Source organism: Vulpes vulpes, chromosome 8 (genome assembly GCF_048418805.1).
Source record: "Vulpes vulpes isolate BD-2025 chromosome 8, VulVul3, whole genome shotgun sequence".
In the NCBI taxonomy this organism is placed as follows: domain Eukaryota; kingdom Metazoa; phylum Chordata; class Mammalia; order Carnivora; family Canidae; genus Vulpes; species Vulpes vulpes.
This window is the reverse complement of record NC_132787.1, coordinates 51,994,860-52,016,343: the sequence shown is the minus strand read 5'-3', so window position 1 is coordinate 52,016,343 and position 21,484 is coordinate 51,994,860. Positions and strand designations below refer to the sequence as shown.

At 35.5% G+C, this 21,484-nt stretch overlaps 1 protein-coding gene across 3 annotated transcripts in view; it reads right to left on the bottom strand.

Annotated features, from left to right (window-relative positions):
* GOLPH3L (golgi phosphoprotein 3 like) overlaps window positions 1-21,484 on the bottom strand; it is a 62,141-nt gene that overhangs the window by 36,997 nt on the left and 3,660 nt on the right. The window contains exons 3-14 of one of the 3 annotated variants that reach the window (XM_025983016.2): window positions 20,565-20,628; window positions 19,979-20,015; window positions 17,890-17,910; window positions 17,608-17,634; window positions 15,386-15,453; window positions 14,738-14,889; window positions 12,667-12,926; window positions 11,021-11,087; window positions 10,859-10,935; window positions 9,884-9,967; window positions 6,607-6,678; window positions 4,195-4,499 (exon numbers count right to left, since the gene is read on the bottom strand). In XM_025983016.2, coding sequence (XP_025838801.1) covers window positions 4,419-4,499; window positions 6,607-6,678; window positions 9,884-9,967; window positions 10,859-10,935; window positions 11,021-11,087; window positions 12,667-12,926; window positions 14,738-14,889; window positions 15,386-15,453; window positions 17,608-17,634; window positions 17,890-17,910; window positions 19,979-20,015; window positions 20,565-20,628 — 1,010 coding nt within the window. In that variant the 3' untranslated portion in view covers window positions 4,195-4,418. Of the gene's footprint in view, window positions 1-376; window positions 572-2,608; window positions 2,850-4,194; window positions 4,500-6,606; window positions 6,679-9,883; window positions 9,968-10,858; window positions 10,936-11,020; window positions 11,088-12,666; window positions 12,927-14,737; window positions 14,890-15,385; window positions 15,454-17,607; window positions 17,635-17,889; window positions 17,911-19,978; window positions 20,016-20,564; window positions 20,629-21,484 lie in introns of those variants that run through there. The other 2 variants (XM_072766629.1, XM_025983014.2) reach the window with 2 other exon arrangements.

Genomic DNA, 21,484 nt, shown 5'->3' with positions numbered 1-21,484 from the left:
AAAGATTTTCCTCTTCACAGCTCAAGACAATTTCCACGTGTGGGTCCTCTTTGTTAGTTCAATAGGAGGCTATTTCACCATCAATCTCACTTGGGAAACTACAAGTATAAAAATTTTACACCTGTTATACTCTCTCTTGTATCTTCTAAAATTTTGAAGTATGTTGTAATTAAATTACACTTCAAGTAATTATACTTCTGGATTTTACATCCTCCAAGTATCAGCCACCCTTCCAAACTCCCCATTCCCCCAGATGGCTATAGCACAATCCTAAAGCCAACTTAGCATTAATGAAAATATCCTGTCAGATTACTTCCTAAAAACATTCCAATAGTCAAGAGTCTTTGGGAGAGCCTAGGAAACCCAACTGTGTTACCTCTTTATCTTTTAGTCCCAGGAGCAATACCTCTTCCATAAGGGTGAGGCGAATATCTTTAGAGTCACCAGAGTCTTCATTGTCTGGACCCCTGTCTTGATTAGTGTCTTCTTCACATTCCACCTTCTTTTCAGAGCTCTTGCCTACTTCAGTACGACGGGCTCGGTGAGTTAAAGTGGTCATTCTCACCTGTTTCTGGAGGGGTGATAAAAAAAAAAAATCTGTATTTATGCTTATGTAAACAAAAACATACATATTCATAGAGACATACTAAAAATGTATACAAATATGAAATATATATAAATTTAAATAGAGAAAGTAGTAATGACCAGAAAAATTAGGCAGTTTTGTAAAACAATGTTTTCCAAAGTACAAGAGCTTTAAGGCACAGAAAGCATTGACAGAAAATCAAATCAGTAATTTTAAAGACTAGTAGAAATGATTTTTTTTTTTTAAGATTTTATTTATTCATGAGAGACACACACAGAGAGAGGCAGAGACACAGGCAGGGGGAAAAGCAGGCTCCTTGCAGGGAGCCCAGACATGGGACTCGATCCCAGGTCTCCAGGATCAGGCCCTGGGCTGAAGGCGGCACTAAACTGCTAAACTACCCGGGCTGCCCTCTTTTTTTTTTGTTTTTTTAAGAAATGATCATCTTTTAAGCCTGCTGATTTTGTGTGCATAATCTATAATTAAGGGGTATAAATGCATCAGTTGTAACTCCTATTTCACAAAATGGACCCTTCCCAAGTAAAAAATATGGGATAGCAAAAAATGGTGAGCATCCCCAAATGCATATAATTTATATGTAACCTCTATAAACATGCAATGGCACATCATAAAACATACACAGAGAAAGAAAAAAAATAAGAAAAACTAAATATATATATTCTCATATTTTCTTCCCATAGCATAAGAACTCATCTCATGCACTCCCTTTGGAAATCATAACTACAAAATAACTCTCAGAAGATCATGTGTAGTAACTCCATATAGCTAGAAAACTTTCATTTCTATCCCTAGCTAGCCATCTTGCAAATACACAAACAGCTGCCAACAAAAAATATCAGCAGAATGTTGAAAGATTAATGAGCTTTCTCAATTTCAAAAAAAAATCAAAGCACATGCCCTTTTATACCACATACTGCAACGTTTTAAAAAATCTAGTCAAGAAAAAAAAAAAAAATCTAGTCAAGAGAAACTGCACTGAATCATGTATGATAAAGTTTAAAGTTACTTTAAATAAATCTAAATGTCAGTTTTTAAAATGGTATAAAATTAATATTTTTAATCAGTAATTATTTTTTAAAAGAGTATCTTTTTCAAGATCAAAAGAACCCATTCAAGAGTCTCTGTGACTGGATCCAATTCTAGCGATATTTTTCATTACATTACTCTCAATTATGTACTGTTAACCATTTCTCAACATGTCCCATGCTGCCATTTCTGCTCCTTTGTACATGTCAGTGTTCTCTCCCCTTTCCCTTCCTCTTTTTATTCTACCCATCCTTCAAAGGCCTATTGAGGATCCACAAAAAGCCCTAAATGAATCTCCTTCTCCATTACCCATATGTCCCATGGCCAGAATTGGTCTCTCTCTCAGCTGTACTTTCACAGAACTTTATTAATACTTACATCCTTTAAAGTATTTATTATAGTCTTTCTTTTGGTATGGCTGTCTCTCAACTGTAAACTTCTTGAGGGCAGGGATACTGTCTTCTTGGGTTTTTATAGTCTCCATAGCAACTAGCACAATGTCTTTAACGTTGTAACTGCTCAATAAATATATACTGATTAAAACGAATACTCAGAAATGCATGTGAACATTTTAAAATAGAAATACAAATGAGGTGACTCACAAAAAAGATTCTCTGTACAAGGCTGTATTTCAAATATTGGTGGGAGGCGGGAAAAAGAGTGAAGGAGAAAAACAAAACAAAACAAAACAAAACAAAACCATGAAACAAATGCTTAAGGGCACTATCTGGCACTGCGAACAGGGTTTACTTCCTAACCCAATCCAAGAAACTTTAATAAGTCTTCAGAAAAAAGGGGGGGGGGGGGGGCGCGGAATTTTGAGGAAAAAATACCCCTGGACATTTACTAGTTAAAAATCCTATTTGAAAAAAAAAGACCAAAAACTAACTAAATGAGAACCTCCCTCTCCCCACGAAAAAAAAAATCTGTAGGCTTTTTTTGTACATTAGGAAATATGTACCTTCCGTGGCTTACCTGACGTTACTCCTGGGTTACGGCCGGACACAGGTAGCGGCTTGCGCTCTATTTTAGGGGGGGACACCTGGTTCCCCCACGTCCCTCCCCCCTCCCCCCCCCCCTCGGCCTAGTAGGTAAAAAACTTCTCAGCCACGCAGAGAGCACAAACTTCCTGATCCTTCGATGCAGAGAAGGAATAACACATCAGCGATCTCAGGATCGCTAGGCAACCTACCTTGGTGTTTCTTCACTGGGCCAATCAGAAACCGCCAAGGTTGAGATCAGCCAATCGGAACTTACAAGGGGAGGCTCTCCCCAGGCTATTGTGTTGCGATCCCGACAAACACCACCAGAAGGAGGCAGGTTTGGGTCAACCTGACAGCTGGTCAATCCAATGAAGTAACCTTGGTAGGAGAGCGGAAAGGGAGCTGTGCTCCACAACCCCATTAAACCAGCCAATCAAAGCGTTCACTGAGCTAGCTCAAGCTGCCGATCTACAAAGGATTTGTTGGTCAATCTCTGTAGCAGGTGTGTTAACTGTAGATGTATTCTAGGACAATCTGGTGAGATGTGCTAAAAAAATCCAAAAAAGCTAAGAATGAATAAACATTTTAAAATCGGTTGTTTTCGACAATTAGCTTGTCCTTAACTTTCTGTTCCAGATAAACCTGTTCTGAGTCATTTTGTGGACGTTTATTTGACTTACATTAAACAGGTTAGGTATATTCCTACATCGCATACACACCAACCTTCTTTATTAGCGTTTGTTACTGGCAAACCTATGGATAATCAATGTTTTATAATATGGCTGCTGAAACTGCTAGAAGCAAACAGACCAAGCTTTAATTCTTCCTCTTTTAAGGCAAAGGAAATGTTCAAAGTTGAAACCAGGTCCCAGGTTTCTCACTAAAAGCACAATATCTTTCACACTTGCCGCTCAAAGGTTCTGGGAAGTGTGCTCAACTCTTGCAAAGTATCATCTACCAAAATGATCTCAAAATTAGTACCTAAACATTTTCTGTTAATTAAAAATTCGAAGCCATGAGAGTCTAGATGTTGAACAATATTTTATTTATGTTGCAAAATGCCAGACCTTAAAAATCAGTCATTTTGTCTTGAAGTAAAAAAAAGTTATAAAAGATAAATAACCAATTTTTATTTATTTTTTTTAAAGATTTATTTATTTATCATAGACAGAGAGAGAGAGAGGCAGAGACACAGGAGGAGGGAGAAGCAGGCTCCATGCAGGGAGCCCGATGTGGGACTTGATCCCGGGACTCCAGGATCGCGCCCTGGGCCAAAGGCAGGCACCAAACCGCTGGGATCCCCAAATAACCAATTTTTAATGGTATGTTATATATTACCATGTTAATACACTCTATCAAAGTACTGAAGAACATTGTTTTAATGACCCAGGGACAGTTAAGTGTTACACTTTTAACATAAGTAAAAAGTAAATTCCTATCAAATTTTAATGATAAAATAAACATTATTTGTTTTTAAATTGGCTCTAGAGGGCCTTAGAAGTTTATATTTAAAGGAAGTATCCACCAAAATGGAAGATAGATCAATAGTGAGTAGATAATGAGCAAAATCAATTATTATGACATTTACTTTTGGTTTTATTCAAAAGGTCTCTTACATTGTCTCAGATAAGATTAAGAATCACAATATGAAACTCAGCTAAAAATTCATTTTAGTGTACTAACTGCTTAAGACTACATATAAATCTTCACAGGTAGGTCAAATACACGTTAAAATAGTAATACCGTGTCCTTTAGTTTAAATGTTGAGAACTTCAAAAACATACAGAAGAAAAATATAATTTTTATATATGTTCCTTTGGTTCACTAAACTTTCTTCTTTTGGGCACTGACTCTTGACTAGAAGAATCAAAGTGATAAAGGACCTGTCAAAAGAAAACAACTATTAAGGATACTTCCCAATTTACATGTCTTTACTTTTAGATTATTTTCATGTCTCCGAGGTATGTTTTTGTTCATTTATTCCTTCCTTTTCCTTTTAAAATTATATGCAGCATAACTATTTCCTACTAAGATAGGCTACAAGAGTTCTTTAAAAAGTAGGGTAAATTTTATTACAGATATAATTTGATGGCTGCTAAAAGTTATATACTTGTAAAGTATACAAGGTCTTCATTAGTGTTGTTGGAGAAGTCACAAACATAGATCTAACATTATGTCCTAAAATAGTAAAATATTTTGGAGGAATAAGAGGGGAAAAAAAGATTTAAAAATGAGCTACAGGGATCCCTGGGTGGCTCAGTGGTTGAGTGTCTGCCTTTGGCTCAAGGCATGATCCCAGAGTCCTGGGATTGAGTTCCACATTGGGCTCTCTGCATGGAGCCTGCTTCTCCTCCCTCTTCCTATGTCTCTGCCTCTCTGTCTCATGAATAAATAAATTCTTTAAAAAAATGAGCTGCATATAGAGAAACACTCTACCGTTGCACCATGTTAAAATTTAAATTGTTTTCTTCTTATATCCCTGGTACTTAGCAGTGCCTGATAGATATTAGCATTCAATGCACACTTTTAAATGTATGGGAGGACAAATTAAGAAAATTCCTAAAAGTATTCCCTGAGTTACTCAACTTTGATTTTTCTGAAAAAACTCACTAACGATACAAATGAAATAATTTTTTAAAAGATTTTATTTATTCATGAGAGACACACAGAGAGAGAGGCAGAGACACAGACAGAGGGAGAAGCAGGCTCCATGCAGGGAGCCCGATGTGGGACTGGATCTCCAGGATCACACCCTGGGCTGAAGGCAGATGCTTACCGCTAAGCCACCCAGGTATCCCAAAAAATGAAATGATTTTGAAAAAAAATCAAAGCTTAATACATTGGGAAAAGTTAGAAACTATATTAATAAAGTACCAGGTTATTTCATTCTCTTAAGATATGTGAATTGAAAATACTATTAAGTATATTTTTGAGATTACCCCTTCAACGTTTGATTTTTTTAAAGGCAATCTTAGATATTCAGTTGTCTAAATTTTAGTCTAATAATACCAAAAAATTCTAGTTGAAAAATATAAATATTTATCTCAGAAATGACAAATACATGATCTCATTTGGTAAAATAAGGTCCCAAATACCAAACAACTGTTAAAAAATTTAGGTCAGGAAAATTTTTCTTTCTCCTAAGGTACTGAGAGGAGATGCTATATTTTAAGGGAACAAGTTGATTTGGTAACTTATTTTTATTTCACTTTTGTTCTCTAGGAAGCTCAGATCAAATCTGTGGCCCAATTTTAGCTCTACATATAAAATGGCCTAAATATTCTTTTTTAAAAAGATTTTACTTATTTATTCATGAGAGACACAGAGAGAGAGAGAGAGGCAGAGACACAGGCAGAGGGAGAAGCAGGTTCCATGCAGGGAGCCCGACGCGGGACTCGACCCCCGGTCCCCAGGATGACGCCCTGGGCCAAAGGCAGCGCTAAACCACTGAGCCACCCGGGCTGCCCATGCCTAAATATTCTTATACTCATTTTCTCATTCTATTCATATTTTTCCAGACATACTGATTTTTATTTATTTTATAAATTCCTCCAGCTACTTCAAATCATTCATGAAAGCAGTAAATATTTACATGGAAAAAATTAATAAACATAGCATATCTTTATTTTAAAATCACCTTATTTTTTAGAATCAATTATATACAAATAAGATTTGGATAACAGTACTCTGAAGTAATATACAGGGATTTTATCTTATTTGTCATTTATAATTTAATTTAGAAGCACCTAGGTGGCTTTGTTGGTTAAGCATCTGACTCTTGATTTCCACTCAGATCATGATCTCAGGGTTATGACTGGGTGTGGAGCATGCTTAAGATCGTCTCTCCCTTTGCTTCTGTCCCTCTTCCCCACTCTCCCTCTCTAAGAAAAATAAATTAAAAATAAATAAACAGAAATAAAATTTAATCTACAATAATGATAGTCTGATACTTGTCATTTTATTCAACCTATATATTATCATAAGACTTACTGTTTTCCCATATTCGAGTTGATTTCTCTTCCGATTTTCTTTAGAAGATTTTACTGGTTGATTTCCATTAGCCTCCACAAAGATGGAATAATTACTAATTGGTTATTTCTCAAAGAACAATAGCCACTTGATTTTTTAACTATAGGCAACTACATGCAGGTTTTTAAAAAAAGCTTCTCTGAGATATAATTCAGATGCCATACAACTCATTTCTTTAAAACTGTACAATTCAATAATTTTAAGTATATTCAGAGTTGTGCAACCATCATTGTAGTCAATTTTAGACAATTTTAGTCAATTTTATCATTCCAAAATTGTAGTCAATTTTATCATTCCAAAAGAAACCTGTGGTTGATTTGTTCCTTCTTCCTTCTCTTCTTTTTAAAATTATACCTTGTATAACTTTCCTACTAAGATAGGATACCTGGGTTCTTTAAATATAGAATATAGATATCACTTCCCTATTCTCCCCTTCTTCTACTTAGCTCTAAGACCTTTCCTCTATAGAAATACCTGAACTTTCAATGAGTAGAATCATATCATATGTGGACTTCTGTGATTGGTTTCTTTCATTTAGCATATTTTCAAGGTTCATCCAGATTGAAACATACATTGGTACTTCGTTTCTTTTTATAGCTGAATAATATTCCATTGTATGGATATATCACATTTTGTTTCTCCATTTGTCTGTTAATGGATATTTAGGTTTTTCTACCTTTTGGCTATTGTAAATAATGCTATCTATGCAGTTTTTATTTTATTTTTTTATTTTTATTTTTTTATAGCATTTTCTTTTCTTTTTTAAGATTTTATTTATTCATGATAGTCACACAGAGAGAGAGACAGAGAGGCAGAGACACAGACAGAGGGAGAAGCAGGCTCCATGCAGGAAGCCCGACGTGGGACTCGATCCCAGGTCTCCAGGATCGCGCCCTGGGCCAAAGGCAGGCACTAAACCGCTGCGCCACCCAGGGATCCCTTTTATTTATTTATTTTTTTAAAGATTTTCTTTCTTTTTTTTTTTAAGATTTTATTTATTTATTCATGAGAGACATGGAGAGATAGAGAGGCAGAGACACAGGCAGAGGGAGAAGCAGGCTTCATGCCAGGAGCCCGACGTGGGACTCGATCCCCAGACTCCAGCATCACGCCCTGGGCCAAAGGCAGGTGCTAAACCACTGAGCCACCCAGGGATCCCCTCTATGCAGTTTTTAAAGTGATGATTGGATGATAACAAACTATTAGCTTTCGTATTACTATTCTCTAAAAGGAGATACTCATTTTCTGATGTTGAAAATGTACTTTTCAATGATAACTTTCTTAGTGTATATATACTATTAAATATTATCATTTCTTGCCCTTTCCTAACAATAATTCAGTCATGAGTATCAAAATCAGTAGTATTTTGGCAAAGAGTTCATATCCAAAAACACGGGCAACTTCAGAAATGAATTTATGTACCCAAAGTATCTTAATGTTGTATTACAAGAAAATCTTGCCTAGTAACTTTTTCAAATTCTTGCTTTTTGGGGGATCCCTGGGTGGCACAGCTGTTTAGCGCCTGCCTTTGGCCCAGGGCGCGATCCTGGAGACCCGGGATCGAGTCCCACATCGGGCTCCCGGTGCATGGAGCCTGCTTCTCCCTCTGCCTGTTCTCTGCCTCTCTCTCTCTGTGACTATCATAAATAAATAAAAAAAATTAAAAAAAAAATTCTTGCTTTTCGAATAAATAAATAAAATCTTTTAAAAAAAGGGGGGATCCCTGGGTAGCTCAGCGGTTTGGCGCCTGCCTTTGGCCCAGGGCATGATCCTAGAGTCCCAGGATTGAGTCCCTGCGTCGGGCTCCCTGCATGGAGCCTGCTTCTCCCTCTGCCTGTGTCTCTGCCTCTCTTTCTATGTCTATCATGAATAAACAAATAAAATCTTTAAAAAAAAAAATCTTTTCTCCCTATATCCTAGTAAAGGATACTCCTCCTAAGTAGAAGCTGCCTAGAAGACCATTTTTCTGCTAGTTGTACTAATTTTTGAAATTCTTTTATCTCGCTTTCATCAGCATACTTGTTTGAATACTGCCTTCTGACAGTTCTAACTTCCAACTGAGAATGTGGAAAAAGGGATGCCTGGCTGGCTCATTTGGAAGAGCATGTGATTCTTGATCTTGGGGTCACGCGTTTGAGCCCCACATTGGGGATAGAGATTACTAAAAATAATAAAAATTTTTAAAAAAGAATGTGGAAAAAGGGGCGCCTAAAATTAGCACTATAATCAACTGTGCTGGTAAATGTTTAACAACTAGTTCTCTAGGAGTAACAAATGCTGAATTGAGGCATTTGCTGATTTCCATGCTGTGAATATTCTCATCATGTCCAAATTCAAGCTACCAACATGATGTCACTGAATGAGGAGTTGGGAAGAAATGCCACTGTTAGAGTATGCTATTTGTTTCCTAAATTTAGATGTAATATTTTACAGAATGGTTTTTCTTTACCTCTGAACCTTTGAGTGACTTAAAGGTCTAAAATAAAATACGAATTTCCGTTTAGAAAAAATAGAAAACTAAAACAAAGCAGGGGGTCTTTTGCTTAAAAACATGAGATTTATTTATGCAAAATATATACAAAACACCCATTTTTAATGTCTTACTAACAAGACAAACTATTTACAGGATAGAACATGAGATTATTTTGGAATTCTAGGAAATCTCCTTGGGAGTCTGGATGATAGTGTCATTTCTCTTTTTTTTTTTTTTTAATTTTTTTTTTTTTTTTTTTTTTTTTTAAATTTATGATAGTCAAAGAGAGAGAGAGAGAGAGGCAGGGACATAGGCAGAGGGAGAAGCAAGCTCCATGCACCGGGAGCCTGATGTGGGATTCGATCCCGGGTCTCCAGGATCGTGCCCTGGGCCAAAGGCAGGCGCCAAACTGCTGCGCCACCCAGGGATCCCGATAGTGTCATTTCTCAAAGTTGTTCCTGAATTCTCTTTTATGTACCTTCAATAAAACTAACCATTCTTTTCTTTGTTCCATGTAGCCTGTTCAAACTCTTATCATAGCCCTGTATCACTGCTTGTTGACCTTCAATTACTAAACTTTTAGCTAAGAGCAGCAATAATGTGTTACTCATGTTATATCTCCAGCACCTAGTAAAGTATCTGACACATAACAGGTGCTTACTAAATATTGGTCCAATAAAGGAAGGATTAAGAACCGAAATAAACTCATATGTGGGAAAAAATTATAAGGTTAGAATGGAAAAAAAAATCTAAAGATACACTTACCATTTTATTCTGAAAAATTTTTCCACTTCTTGTTTTGCTTTCAGATACATCAAGTTCAGATGTTTTACTGACTAACTGTTCAACCTAGAAAATAATAATACAAAATCATATAACATAATCAAAACTTTCCATAACATAATAATGAGGCTCCAAAATTCAATAACATAAAATCTAGGATCTTGTTATATTAATGAAAACCATTAATTGTGAATAGTTCTGTCACAAAAAGTGCAAAGCTAAAGGAGTGAAACTGACACTGTATGCAACTGATAATTCACTGAACTGAAAAATTCCCAAATGATCACCAGGCACTAGACCACTCTTTCAGAAAATCAGAACTTTTTTTTTTTTAAGATTTTATTTATTCATGAGAGACAGAGACAGACAGAGACATAGGCAGAGGGGGAGCCTGATGTGGGACTTGATCCCAGGACCCCGGGATCATGCCTTGAGCCAAAGACAGATGCTCAACCACCCAGGTGACCCCAGAAGATAAGAACTTTAGCTTATTCCCACTGGAGAAATGGGATGTACAGAGGAAGGTGGACAATAATCAGTCCCATTATTTTCAAGTTCTTTTTATTTAAATGTTTCATCAAGATTTTACTATCTATGGGAAAAAAATTAATCATGTCTGCTCCAGGCAACAAAAACGTATTATATTCTCCATTTGTAAATACAAAAGGTGATGGTCTAATTGCTGAAGATCCTATCTAGCTCTGAAATTCTGAAATTTTATGAACAGTATTTAGGTTTATTACTAAACAAACCCACAATAATATCGACTCAAAACTTTTCAACATATACTTCTCAAATTTTGTTAAAAAGCATTCTTAAGACCTAATATTTAAAAAAAAAAAGACCTAATATTTTTCTAAAAGACGTTGACTAAATAAGAAAAGCTGAAAAATAACTAAATAAGAATAGTTTTTTCAGAAAAAAAGTTAAAAGTGAGATCAATTATCAAATTTATACCTGAGAATGAGAAATTGAAAGATCTAGACTTTCTTTAGACCTCATAATTTCATCTTCCTCACAAACTAAACTTGGTTCTGTTTAAAGGAAAAAAAAAAAGAGTTAAAATGGTATAGAACTGAACTGGAAGTGAATTAATCTACATTTTCATTAACTTCTTACCTCCAAGTTCAGAAGATCCAAGGTTTTTTTTCTGCTCTTCCATTTTAGTTTCAACGTCAAAATCATCCTGTAATGATTACAGGATTACAATCCATGTAATCAACATAATTACATGAGGGAAAAAAATGGACACATTTCAGAAAGAAATTAAAACAACTGGGTAGAATTATTTATGAACAAATGTGTTTTATGTGAAGGTTAAACATAACGCTACAACTAACTTACACTTTGCTAGAAATAAAGTCCTATAATTACTATGACAAGGTATCACATTTTTCCAAAGTATAAACTACTACTTTACTTTGCAGGGATGCTTTAAGGACAAATATACAATTTTCTCAAAAATATATAATGGTTCTAAGAACCCTTAGTTCTTACTTTTTGAGGGCACTGAACTAGACATGTTCACACAACTAATGCTTCTATTATCTCTGAATTTTTATAAAGATGTTAGCAAACACTCTGAATAAAAAGTGCCCCAACCCTCTTCAGGGAGTTAGTGAAGAGTAAGTTCAGTCACGACATGGCAGAAATAGAAACAAGTTTAATGTCTACTTTATAATTATTTTTCTCTTTGTGACATATGTCAAAGTGCTTTAAATATTTTAAAGAATGCTACATAAATCCCAGTCATACTTGTTTACAATCAATCACTGGGATTTAGGTTTTGAGAATACTATTTCTCTGACTTAATTGGTTGAAAACTGAATTTTCTATTTGTAAGGATGTGGCAGAACCTAAATCAGAAGTCAGTCTCTGAAAAAAAAAAAAAGTCAGTCTCTGTACATAAATACTGAGGTTGTAATTTAGGATAAAATAACAAGACAACAACAAAGATTAGATAAAAAATAATCATGTTAATGTGAAAGATTTCCTGGGAGTGAGGCAACAAATAAAACAAGTCTTTTTTATATTTATATTCGTCTATCCATTCAACCAATACTGAAAATGCACATGGTACACCTAAGTGTTAGGCACAGGAGGATTACAAAGATGCAAGACACTTTTCCTGCCTTCCAGGAGCTTCCAGGCTGCTTTGCAGGCCCCAGGAAGTTTAAGTAAAGGTTTAAATGAGCACCTAGTAGGCGTATGGTAGAAAGGATTCCAACATTAGTTGGGGGATTGGAATAGTTCAATGGTTTTCAAATTATGCTCCAGACCAAAGGATTTATCCTCAGAGTCCACTATGAGGGGTAGTTGAGGTGGTGAGTGGCCCAGCCTCCAGGACCATTCCCTACTTCACCTAAAATAGTTGTGCTTTTAAATTTCTGAGAATAATGTTTGCACCAACGTAAAAAGTCTTAAAATGGGGGGATCCCTGGGTGGCTCAGCGGTTTAGCGTCTGCCTTTGGCCCAGAGCGCGATCCTGGAGTCCCGGGATCGAGTCCCACGTCAGGCTCCCGGCATGGGCCTGCTTCTCCCTCCTCCTGTGTCTCTGCCTCTCTCTGTCTCTATGTCTATCATAAATAAATAAATCTTTAAAAAAAAAAGTCTTAAAATGAAAAGCCTATACTTTAAGGTCCCTACCAACCTTGAGTTTATGATTATAATACAGTATTTATGTAAATATTAATGAGAACTATTAGTCCTTAGAATTGGGTAAACATTTGTTATTTATACTTTATAACTTGTTAAAATGTACTGACACTTATATAATGCTCCTGTTCATCTGCTACATCATCTTTGTCCATGAGAATTTTTTGAAGTGGTGTTTTTAATTGTTTTGGTGATAATATAGCTGAATCAATATTTTCCATTCGTTCTTTCTCAGTAGTCACTTTTACTTTGAAGGTGTGAAAAGGTGTTGGGACTTCTCCCACATTTAAGTACATAGGCTCCCCTTCAAATATCACTCCTTCACAATCACCATCCTTAAAACCTGGAGGCTGGTAATCTGGGGGTGTAACTGGAAAAAATAAGTATAAACTGTACATAAATACTGAGGCATGAAATTGAAGAGAACATAGTAATATAATAATAATAATATATACAGATTGAAGACATTTCAAATAGTATAGAAAGCAACCTTTGGGCAGCCCGGGTGGCTCAGCGGTTTAGCGCAGCCTTCAGCCCAGGGCCTGATCCTGGAGACCTGGGATTGAGTCCCACATCGGGCTCCCTGCATGGAGCCTGCTTCTCCCTCTGCCTGTGTCTCTGCCTCTCTCTCTTGTGTCTCTCAGGAATAAATAAAATCTTTTAAAAAAAAAAGGCAACCTTTTTTTCCTTCACTTGACTGGCTATAGGACCTTGAATAAATTATATATCATCCTTGATTTGGTTTTCTCATCTGTGAGAAATAATAGTACTTATAATAATATCTACTCCATTGGGTCATTGTGGGTATTAGACAAATTAAAGTTGCAAAATACTCAGACCAGAACTGGAACATTGTAAGTATTCAATAAATGTTAGTTGTTATTGATTTATGTTCTTCTAGAAGATATTACACATGTAAATATATATATATTTCATATGACAAAACACAAATAAGATGATACTGTTTTATACCTAGCTGATTTTTTAAAAAAAGATTTTACTTATTTATTTTATTTATTTGAGAGAGAGAACATGTGCCTGTGTGCATGCTGGGAGCAGGGAGCAGAGGGAGAGGGACAAGCAGGTTGGTGCTGAGTGTGGAGCCCAAAGTGGGGCTCCATCTCAGGACCCTGAGACCATGACTCTTGAGCCAAAATCAAGAGTTGAAGGCTTAACCAACTGAGCCACCCAGATGCCCTACCTACTTGGCTGTTTTTAACATTTTTTAAAATTTATTTTTAATATTCCTTGGATAAATTATCAGTACATCCTTTTTAACAGCTTGCATAGTTTCCTTATAAACCTATAACCTTCTGTGTTCATGTTAAGTATACTCCCAAGATACTTTTCTAGCTATAAAATTTCTGGACTAACGAGAATGTGCATTTAAAATTTTGATACTGGGATCCCTGGGTGGCGCAGCGGTTTGGCGCCTGCCTTTGGCCCAGGGTGCAATCCTGGAGACCCGGGATCGAATCCCACGTCAGGCTCCCGGTGCATGGGACCTGCTTCTCCCTCTGCCTATGTCTCTGCCTCTCTCTCTGTGTGTTTGACTATCATAAATAAATAAAAATTAAAAAAAAAAAAAAGAAAATTTTGATACTGATAAACTGTTCTCTAAAAATGTTGCGCTTATACACATTCCCTCAAGATTTATAAAAGTGCCTGCTTTACCCCACACCCTTGCCAATAATTGGTTTGCAAGTTTTACTGCTCTGGTAAGTGAAAAGTAGCATCTCAACTGTTTCATTTTTTTTTTAAGTTTCTTTTTTTTTTTAAGATTTTATTTAGTTATTTATTTATTCATGAGAGACAGACAGAGAGGTAGAGACACAGACAGAGGGAGAAGCAGGCCCCATGCAGGGAGCCTGATGTGGGACTCGATCCTGGGTCTCCAGGATCAGGCCCTGGGCTGAAGGCGGCGCTAAACCGCTGAGCCACCCAGGCTGCCGTTTCATTTCTTTAATTATGAGTGAGGTTGTACCTCACATGGATATGTTCACATCACTGGAAAAGTTTGTGTATGTCTGAAAGTCTATTTTTTCAAGTCTTTCTCAAATACTGACATTAAGTGAAAATTTTATATCAAAAAATACAACTGAGGTGCTTAAAATCATTTGGGATGGTAACCAATTGTTTCAATAATAAAACATATAGGTATAGATGTATTACAAAAAGTACCTTCATCATAGTAAAAAAGTTTCATGGTCAAACAAACATCATTAGGTAAAGGTCCCAGATTTTGCATTAGAATATAAATCTTGCGAATGAGGAGAATACTTGCTTTCTTGGTGTCAGCAGACGACATACTAGATTCATTGCTTTGGTTTTTACTAGAAGAGAATCACACATTAATTTCTTTTATGACACTCATGGCTTCTAATAACATAAATACCCATTTTACTATTTGAGATTTTTATTCCTATTATATCATTAAGTTTTTAAGTTGAAAGTTACCATAAAATGAGTTTTAATGTCACTATTACTAAAATTTAATATCTCTAATAATACTATAAGCTAATAATTTTATTTAAATTAATATGCATTTTATATAAGATCTTTAAAGGAAATGAGTGATGGACTTTAATTACATTTCTAATCACTCAAGCATACAATAGCTTTCCTATTCTTTGGCTCTGTTTCACAATTAAAATAATATATAATTAGCCACGTAATCTGGGTTTGCAGCCACTCAAAGGATATTTTGTACGGCCACACCTCAATGGTGATGTTTAAAAAGTTTCAGAATTAATCCACAAGTTTAGGAATATAGTTTTAATATGAATAAGTGGTAATCTGTAGTGCAAAAATAAAATGATAAAACAATACCTTATGAAGTCCATGACTGGTCCATTACTAGTGTACTTGAATTTAAATTGGTAACATTCTGAAATTGTCTTTAATAGAAAACATTACAGTTACGTATCTGATATACAGTACCTACAGCCAAGTAGCTAAAAACACCTTTTGTATGCCTCCTAATGTTGATTTAATAATTTTTTCTGCCATATTAATCCTTATTGGTCCATTGAATCCTTCAAGTCCTAATTGTAAATTCCCATGGTTTGAGTTTTGGGGCTTCAGTTTTTGAAATATATTTATTCTCCCACTGACTGCAATGTGTATCATATATACCAGAGGGAAGGAACTGCTTAGTAAGCAGTTAAGAGGGGCAGCATTATCTCTTACTTTAGCAGAATGGCTTAAGCACAGGGCTTAAATCCAAGCTATATGTAACCAGATGCAAGTTATTTAAGCCTGCTAGATTTTAGTTTCCCCAGCTAATAAAAGGGGTTGAAAATAGTACCTATCTTTTTTTTCTTTAATTTTATTATTTATTCATGAGAATACACAGAGAGGAGACAGAGAGAGAGGCAGAGGGAGAGGCAGGCTCCATGCAGGGAGCCCAACGTGGGACTTGATCCAGGGTCTCCAGGGTCACGCCCTGGGATGAAGGCTCAGCGCTAAACCGCTGAGCCACCCGGGCCGCCTGAAAATAGTACCTATCTTATTGGTGGTTGTGAATATTTAACAAATAGGATAATTTATACAGAGCCCTTAATAAAGTGCCTGGAACACCAAACAATCAAAAAATATTAGTGAGGGATCCCTGGGTGGCGCAGCGGCTTAGCGCCTGCCTTTGGCCCAGGGCGCGATCCTGGAGACCCAGGATCGAATCCCACGTCGGGCTCCCGGTGCATGGAGCCTGCTTCTCCCTCTGCCTATGTCTCTGCCTCTCTCTCTCACTGTGTGCCTATCATAAATAAATAAAAATTTAAAAAAATATATTAGTGAATCAACAAGGTTGCTCTTTGAAAAACAAATGTTCAACTATATAAAACATCTGAAACTAAATAAGTATTTTCTAAACAATTACTGAGCTTCTGAACAATCAACTAATTCACAGCCTTTGCCCATGATATTTTTTTTGTCACCATGGACATGTATATATATATATATTTTTTTTTTGTAAGATTTTATTTATTCATGAAAGACACAGAGAGAGAGAGAGGGAGAGGCAGAGACACAGGCAGAGGGAGAAGGAGGCTCCATACAAGGAGCCCGATGTGGGGCTCGATCCAGAGACTGATCTGAGTGCTAGATCCCAGGGCTTAATCCCGGGGCTCCAGGATCACCACCTGAGCCAAAGGCTTAACTGCTGAGCCACCTAGGCGTCCCATCCATGGACATATTTTAAGTGTTAAGTGTAAGCATGAGTATCAAAGAGAAGACATTTTGCCAGCCCTCTTGAAGCTTTTTTTATGGCTTTCTTTACATTTCAGTGCTCACACAGGAATGGGGATCAGCTCTCTTCAAAAAAAAATGCTTCTCCATGACTGAATGAAAAACTGTAAGTATAGTTATAATGGTTAAGTAGTAGAATAGTTAAGCACTAAGATCATGGACTAGCCTTCTTAGGTCCAAATTCTGGTTCTGCCACTGTGAACTTCGGCAAGAAACCTTCTATCTAGTTTCCTTATCTATAAAGTGGAGATGATAATGGTAGTTACCTTATGAAGGTTATGATAAATAAATGAGATAATGCACATAAAGCGTCAAAAAAGAGAGTCTAATAATAGTAGGTGCTCAAAAGGTTTTCCCCTTTTGTTTCTTGTTATTTGGTTTTCCGTGTCACTTCTTGAATTCCTTCTTTAACCGTCAGCTAAACAGGCAGATGTGACTGGATTGGGATGAATATTCAAAGAATAAGTATTTTATTTTTGTCAAACTCAACCGGCTTCATAATTCTGTAAGAATATTATACAGAAGCAGAAGTCAGGAGATTTAGGTTATTTCTAATGGGTTTTGGTCCAGGATCAGTCACACTATCTCTCTGGTAGTAAATATATTAATCTGTTTAAAGGTAACAATACAAGCCTTGTCTTACCTCAGAAAAGTCTTTATGAGGTTCAAATGTGAAAATACATGTGAAAGTGAATACAATTAAAAGCATAAGATAAAGGGAAAAAAGCATAAGATATTATTATAATTTTATGTTATTTTTAGTTATTAGAGATATTATGTTTCCTTACCTATTTAAGCACACCTACCTGAGGGTCTTCTGGATTGGTGTACACCTATTTAAAAATAATTTATAATTGGGTTATATAAGGCTAAGTATTCAAGGAGAACTAAATTGGATGTTTAAACTATTAAATAGATTCAGCAAAACAAAATACAAATGACCCCCCAAAATATTTTGTTACTTTTTTTCCACTCAATAATCTGTTTGAATAGTCACATAATCTAATTATTGGTTTTAGTGTTATTTAAATAAGCAAGGTCAAATTTGACAGTCTTTTAGAAAGAACATACAATTTAAAAATACTTACAGCTAGAACAACCATCCTTAGCTGAAATATAACAAAGAACAAAAATCTTACTTTTACTCTATAAAATATTTTTTCATGATGGATTATAAGAATTCTTTGTCTTATTTCAACATTTATTCCTAATAAGAAATAATCTTGCAGGAAATATGATGTATATAAAGCATTACTTTGGATATCCTTCTTTAATCTCCCAAATATCTATTTCTAGTTGACTTAACTACAGTTTGACATTCATGTCATTGGCTTAAGCAAATATAAGTATTTCTGCTAGTTACAAGGAAAATATATACTGTGAAATATCACATTAAACCTTACCAAAGTAAGAACTGATTTTGAAAAGAGTAAAGTGGAGATCAGGACTCTGCTCATTTAATAAAGGGAAGAGGCTTTGGAGACCATAGGAACAGACAATCAAAAAATTATCCGCTCAAGTAATCTGCCAAAAATCTAAGAGTCATCCTTGATTTGGATCTTTTCCTTACACTCTACAACCAATCCATCAACAAGTCCAATCAGTTCTACTGCCAAATATATCCTGAATCTTTTCATTTCTTTCCTTCTCTGCTATCCTTGTCTAAGCCTCAGTGATTTTTCACCAGTACTGTATTAATAGATTAAACACCATTCTCCTTGATTCCAATCTTATTCTCCTTCCACAGTATTGTCTTAAAAGCTCCAGTGATTTTTAAAAGCCAGAGTGATTTTTAACTTAAAATCTAAATCATATGATGTTATATTTCTACTTAAAACCTTCAAATGGCTTTTATTTGCACTTAAAATAGAATTCCAACTCCCTACCTTTTATTCACTTAAAATAGAATTCCGACTCCCTACCTATCAGAGTCCTGAATGCTCTGGCCCTGTTTATCTCCCCAGGCTCCTCTAGGCCACTCACCCTCCCCCACTGCTCACTGCATTCCATTCACATTTACACTGGCGTTCTTCTTGTTCCTTTAACTCTAAACTTGTCAACTTTCTGTATTTGCTGTTCTGCTAGGAATATTCTCTCCCAAAGTCAATACCTGGATGGTTTCTTCTCAATCAAGTCTCAGCTTAAATGTCACCTACTCAGAGAAGCTCTTCTGTCTATCCTATCTAAAGTTACCCCACCTCTCCACCTGCGACACACTTTCTCTCAATATTTTATTGGCATTTAACACAATTGGAAATTATCAGATTTACTTGTTTTATTGACCGCTTTCCCACTATAGAAGAGACTCCTCTGTTTTGTCGACCACTATTAGTTCGCCCAGCTCCTACCTAGAATATATAGGTCTAGTATATAGCAGGCACTCAGTATTTAACGAGTCTTAAATATTTGATGTACTTAATAAAGGAGGTCAGTGACCAAGGATAAAATTTTATCTTTTTTACAATTTTGTTTAGAGCTTGACTTCCTTATATACGCTGATATAAACATAAGTAAATAAAAAGGCTTATAGTCTACAATAAACCCTTACTAATTGAAATTTCACTTATTCAGAATTTGTAACAATTTAACCCAGGCCACATGGAAGTTTATTTTTGAACTATCACAAAGAAATAATGTATTAAATTATTAGTCTAAACAAAATTGTAGAAGGCATATGAAACTAATAAATGAACTATTTTTAAAGACTTTTTATTGGGCAGCCCCGGTGGCGCAGCGGTTTAGCGCCGCCTGAAGCCCAGGGTGTGATCCTGGAGATCCCGGATTGAGTCCCACGTCAGGCTTCCTGGATGGAGCCTGCTTTTCCCTATGCCTGTGTCTCTGCCTCTCTCTCGCTCTCTCTGAATAAATAAATAAACCTTTACCTAAATAAATAAATAAATAAATAAAGACTTTTTTATTAATTCACTAAGTTTTTGTAAGTTAATATGTGTTACTAAAACAAGTGTTAACAAAACTGGCTTGGCAAAATTTGTTAAGTATTAATTCTATTGGCTTTAAGTGAGTTGAATATTAGTCTTTAAAATGTCCAAATGTTCAAACTTTTGAGTAATTTAAACTGGCCTATGCTCAAGTTACATTAATGTTTTACTTTGTGAATTGCTGTTACATTTGTAGAGTACAAACTGTAGGAAAAAAGATAAGGAGATGTTGACTTACATATTTTTTTTGTAAAGCATCATAGCATCCTAGCATCCTAAAAAATAATGAAGGATTCATTTTTAGACCGAATGCATTTCCAGGAGAGAATTAAATAGTCTCTGTATTATCTCAATACTAAATAATATAGAATTATCTATTAAAATTCCTTGTTTTAAAGATTTTTTTAAGTAATCTCTACACCCAATGTGGGGCTCAAACTTATAACTCTGAGATCAAGAGTCACATGTGTTACTGATTGAGCAAGCCAGGATCCCCAAAGCTCCCTTCTTATCAATCAGCTTAAAATAATAAGACAAAACAAATAATAGCAGAAATATAAAATGTTGATGGAGGATAGCCGGGGATAGAAGGTAAAATATCTGACAGCTACTCATGGGGAACATTATTAGGAAAATGAATTCTGTTCATATAGAACATAAAGGAAATTATTAATGCAAAAATCCAAAGACCTGCAAAAATAGTATCTAGTGTTAAAGGGGGGAATTACTAAAATTGGGTTATGCAATGAAAGGTATCCAAGGTACAAAAAAAATGTGATTTAAGAAAAAGATAATTTTATATCACTAGGTATTCTTTTACTTACCATTTCACTAACTGTGTAGATCCTGGACAGTTTTTATCTTCTCTCAGAATTTTGACACAAAGATCTAAACACCAAAATGATATCAATATAGAATTGCTTAAGATAAGTAGACAACTAGAAATTTAAGTGAAGATTATTTTCTTCAGCTCTGTATTAGAGATATATTATTAAATGGCAATGAACTTCCAGATGATAAGTATTACTATAATTTATTTATTTTTTTGTTAACGATTTTATTTATTCCTGAGAGAGACAGAGAGAGAGAGGCAGAGACACAGGCAAAGGGAAAAACAGACTCCGTGTTTTGGATCCTGATGTGGGACTCGATCCCAGGACCCCAGGATCACACCCTGGGCCAAAGGCAGGCACCGAACCACTGAGCCACCCAGGGATCCCATATTACTATAATTTAAAAGAAGAAAGGTTTTATAAAAACAAATAATCTTTTAATTCTTATTATAAAATGGCATCATAATGATTAAAACAAATGTTGATAGGTACAAATTTTAATTTTGAAAAGTTACAGAATACTTAAAATTAGATATAATGCTTTTACACCATCATCATCCAAGAGTCTCAGAGTATTGCATGAGCCTTTATTCCAATTAAACACTTGTAAGAGGCCAAGAAGAGAACTCGCTATCAGAGATAGAAACCTGCAAGAAAGCAATAATACAATGGAAAGGACTGAGATTTCTGTCTCAGATTCCTTATCTGAAAAATAGGGATAATATCTAACTCACAGGCCTGTAATATGAATTAACAAGATATAATGCATAACATAGTGCTTAACATATTGCCCAGCATATAGTTAGTGCACAAAATTAGGTACATACTATATGCTGGGTAATGAATTATTACTGTAGTATAAGTAGGCTGTATTATTTTTACTTCCTTAAAATAGCACAAGAACATATACT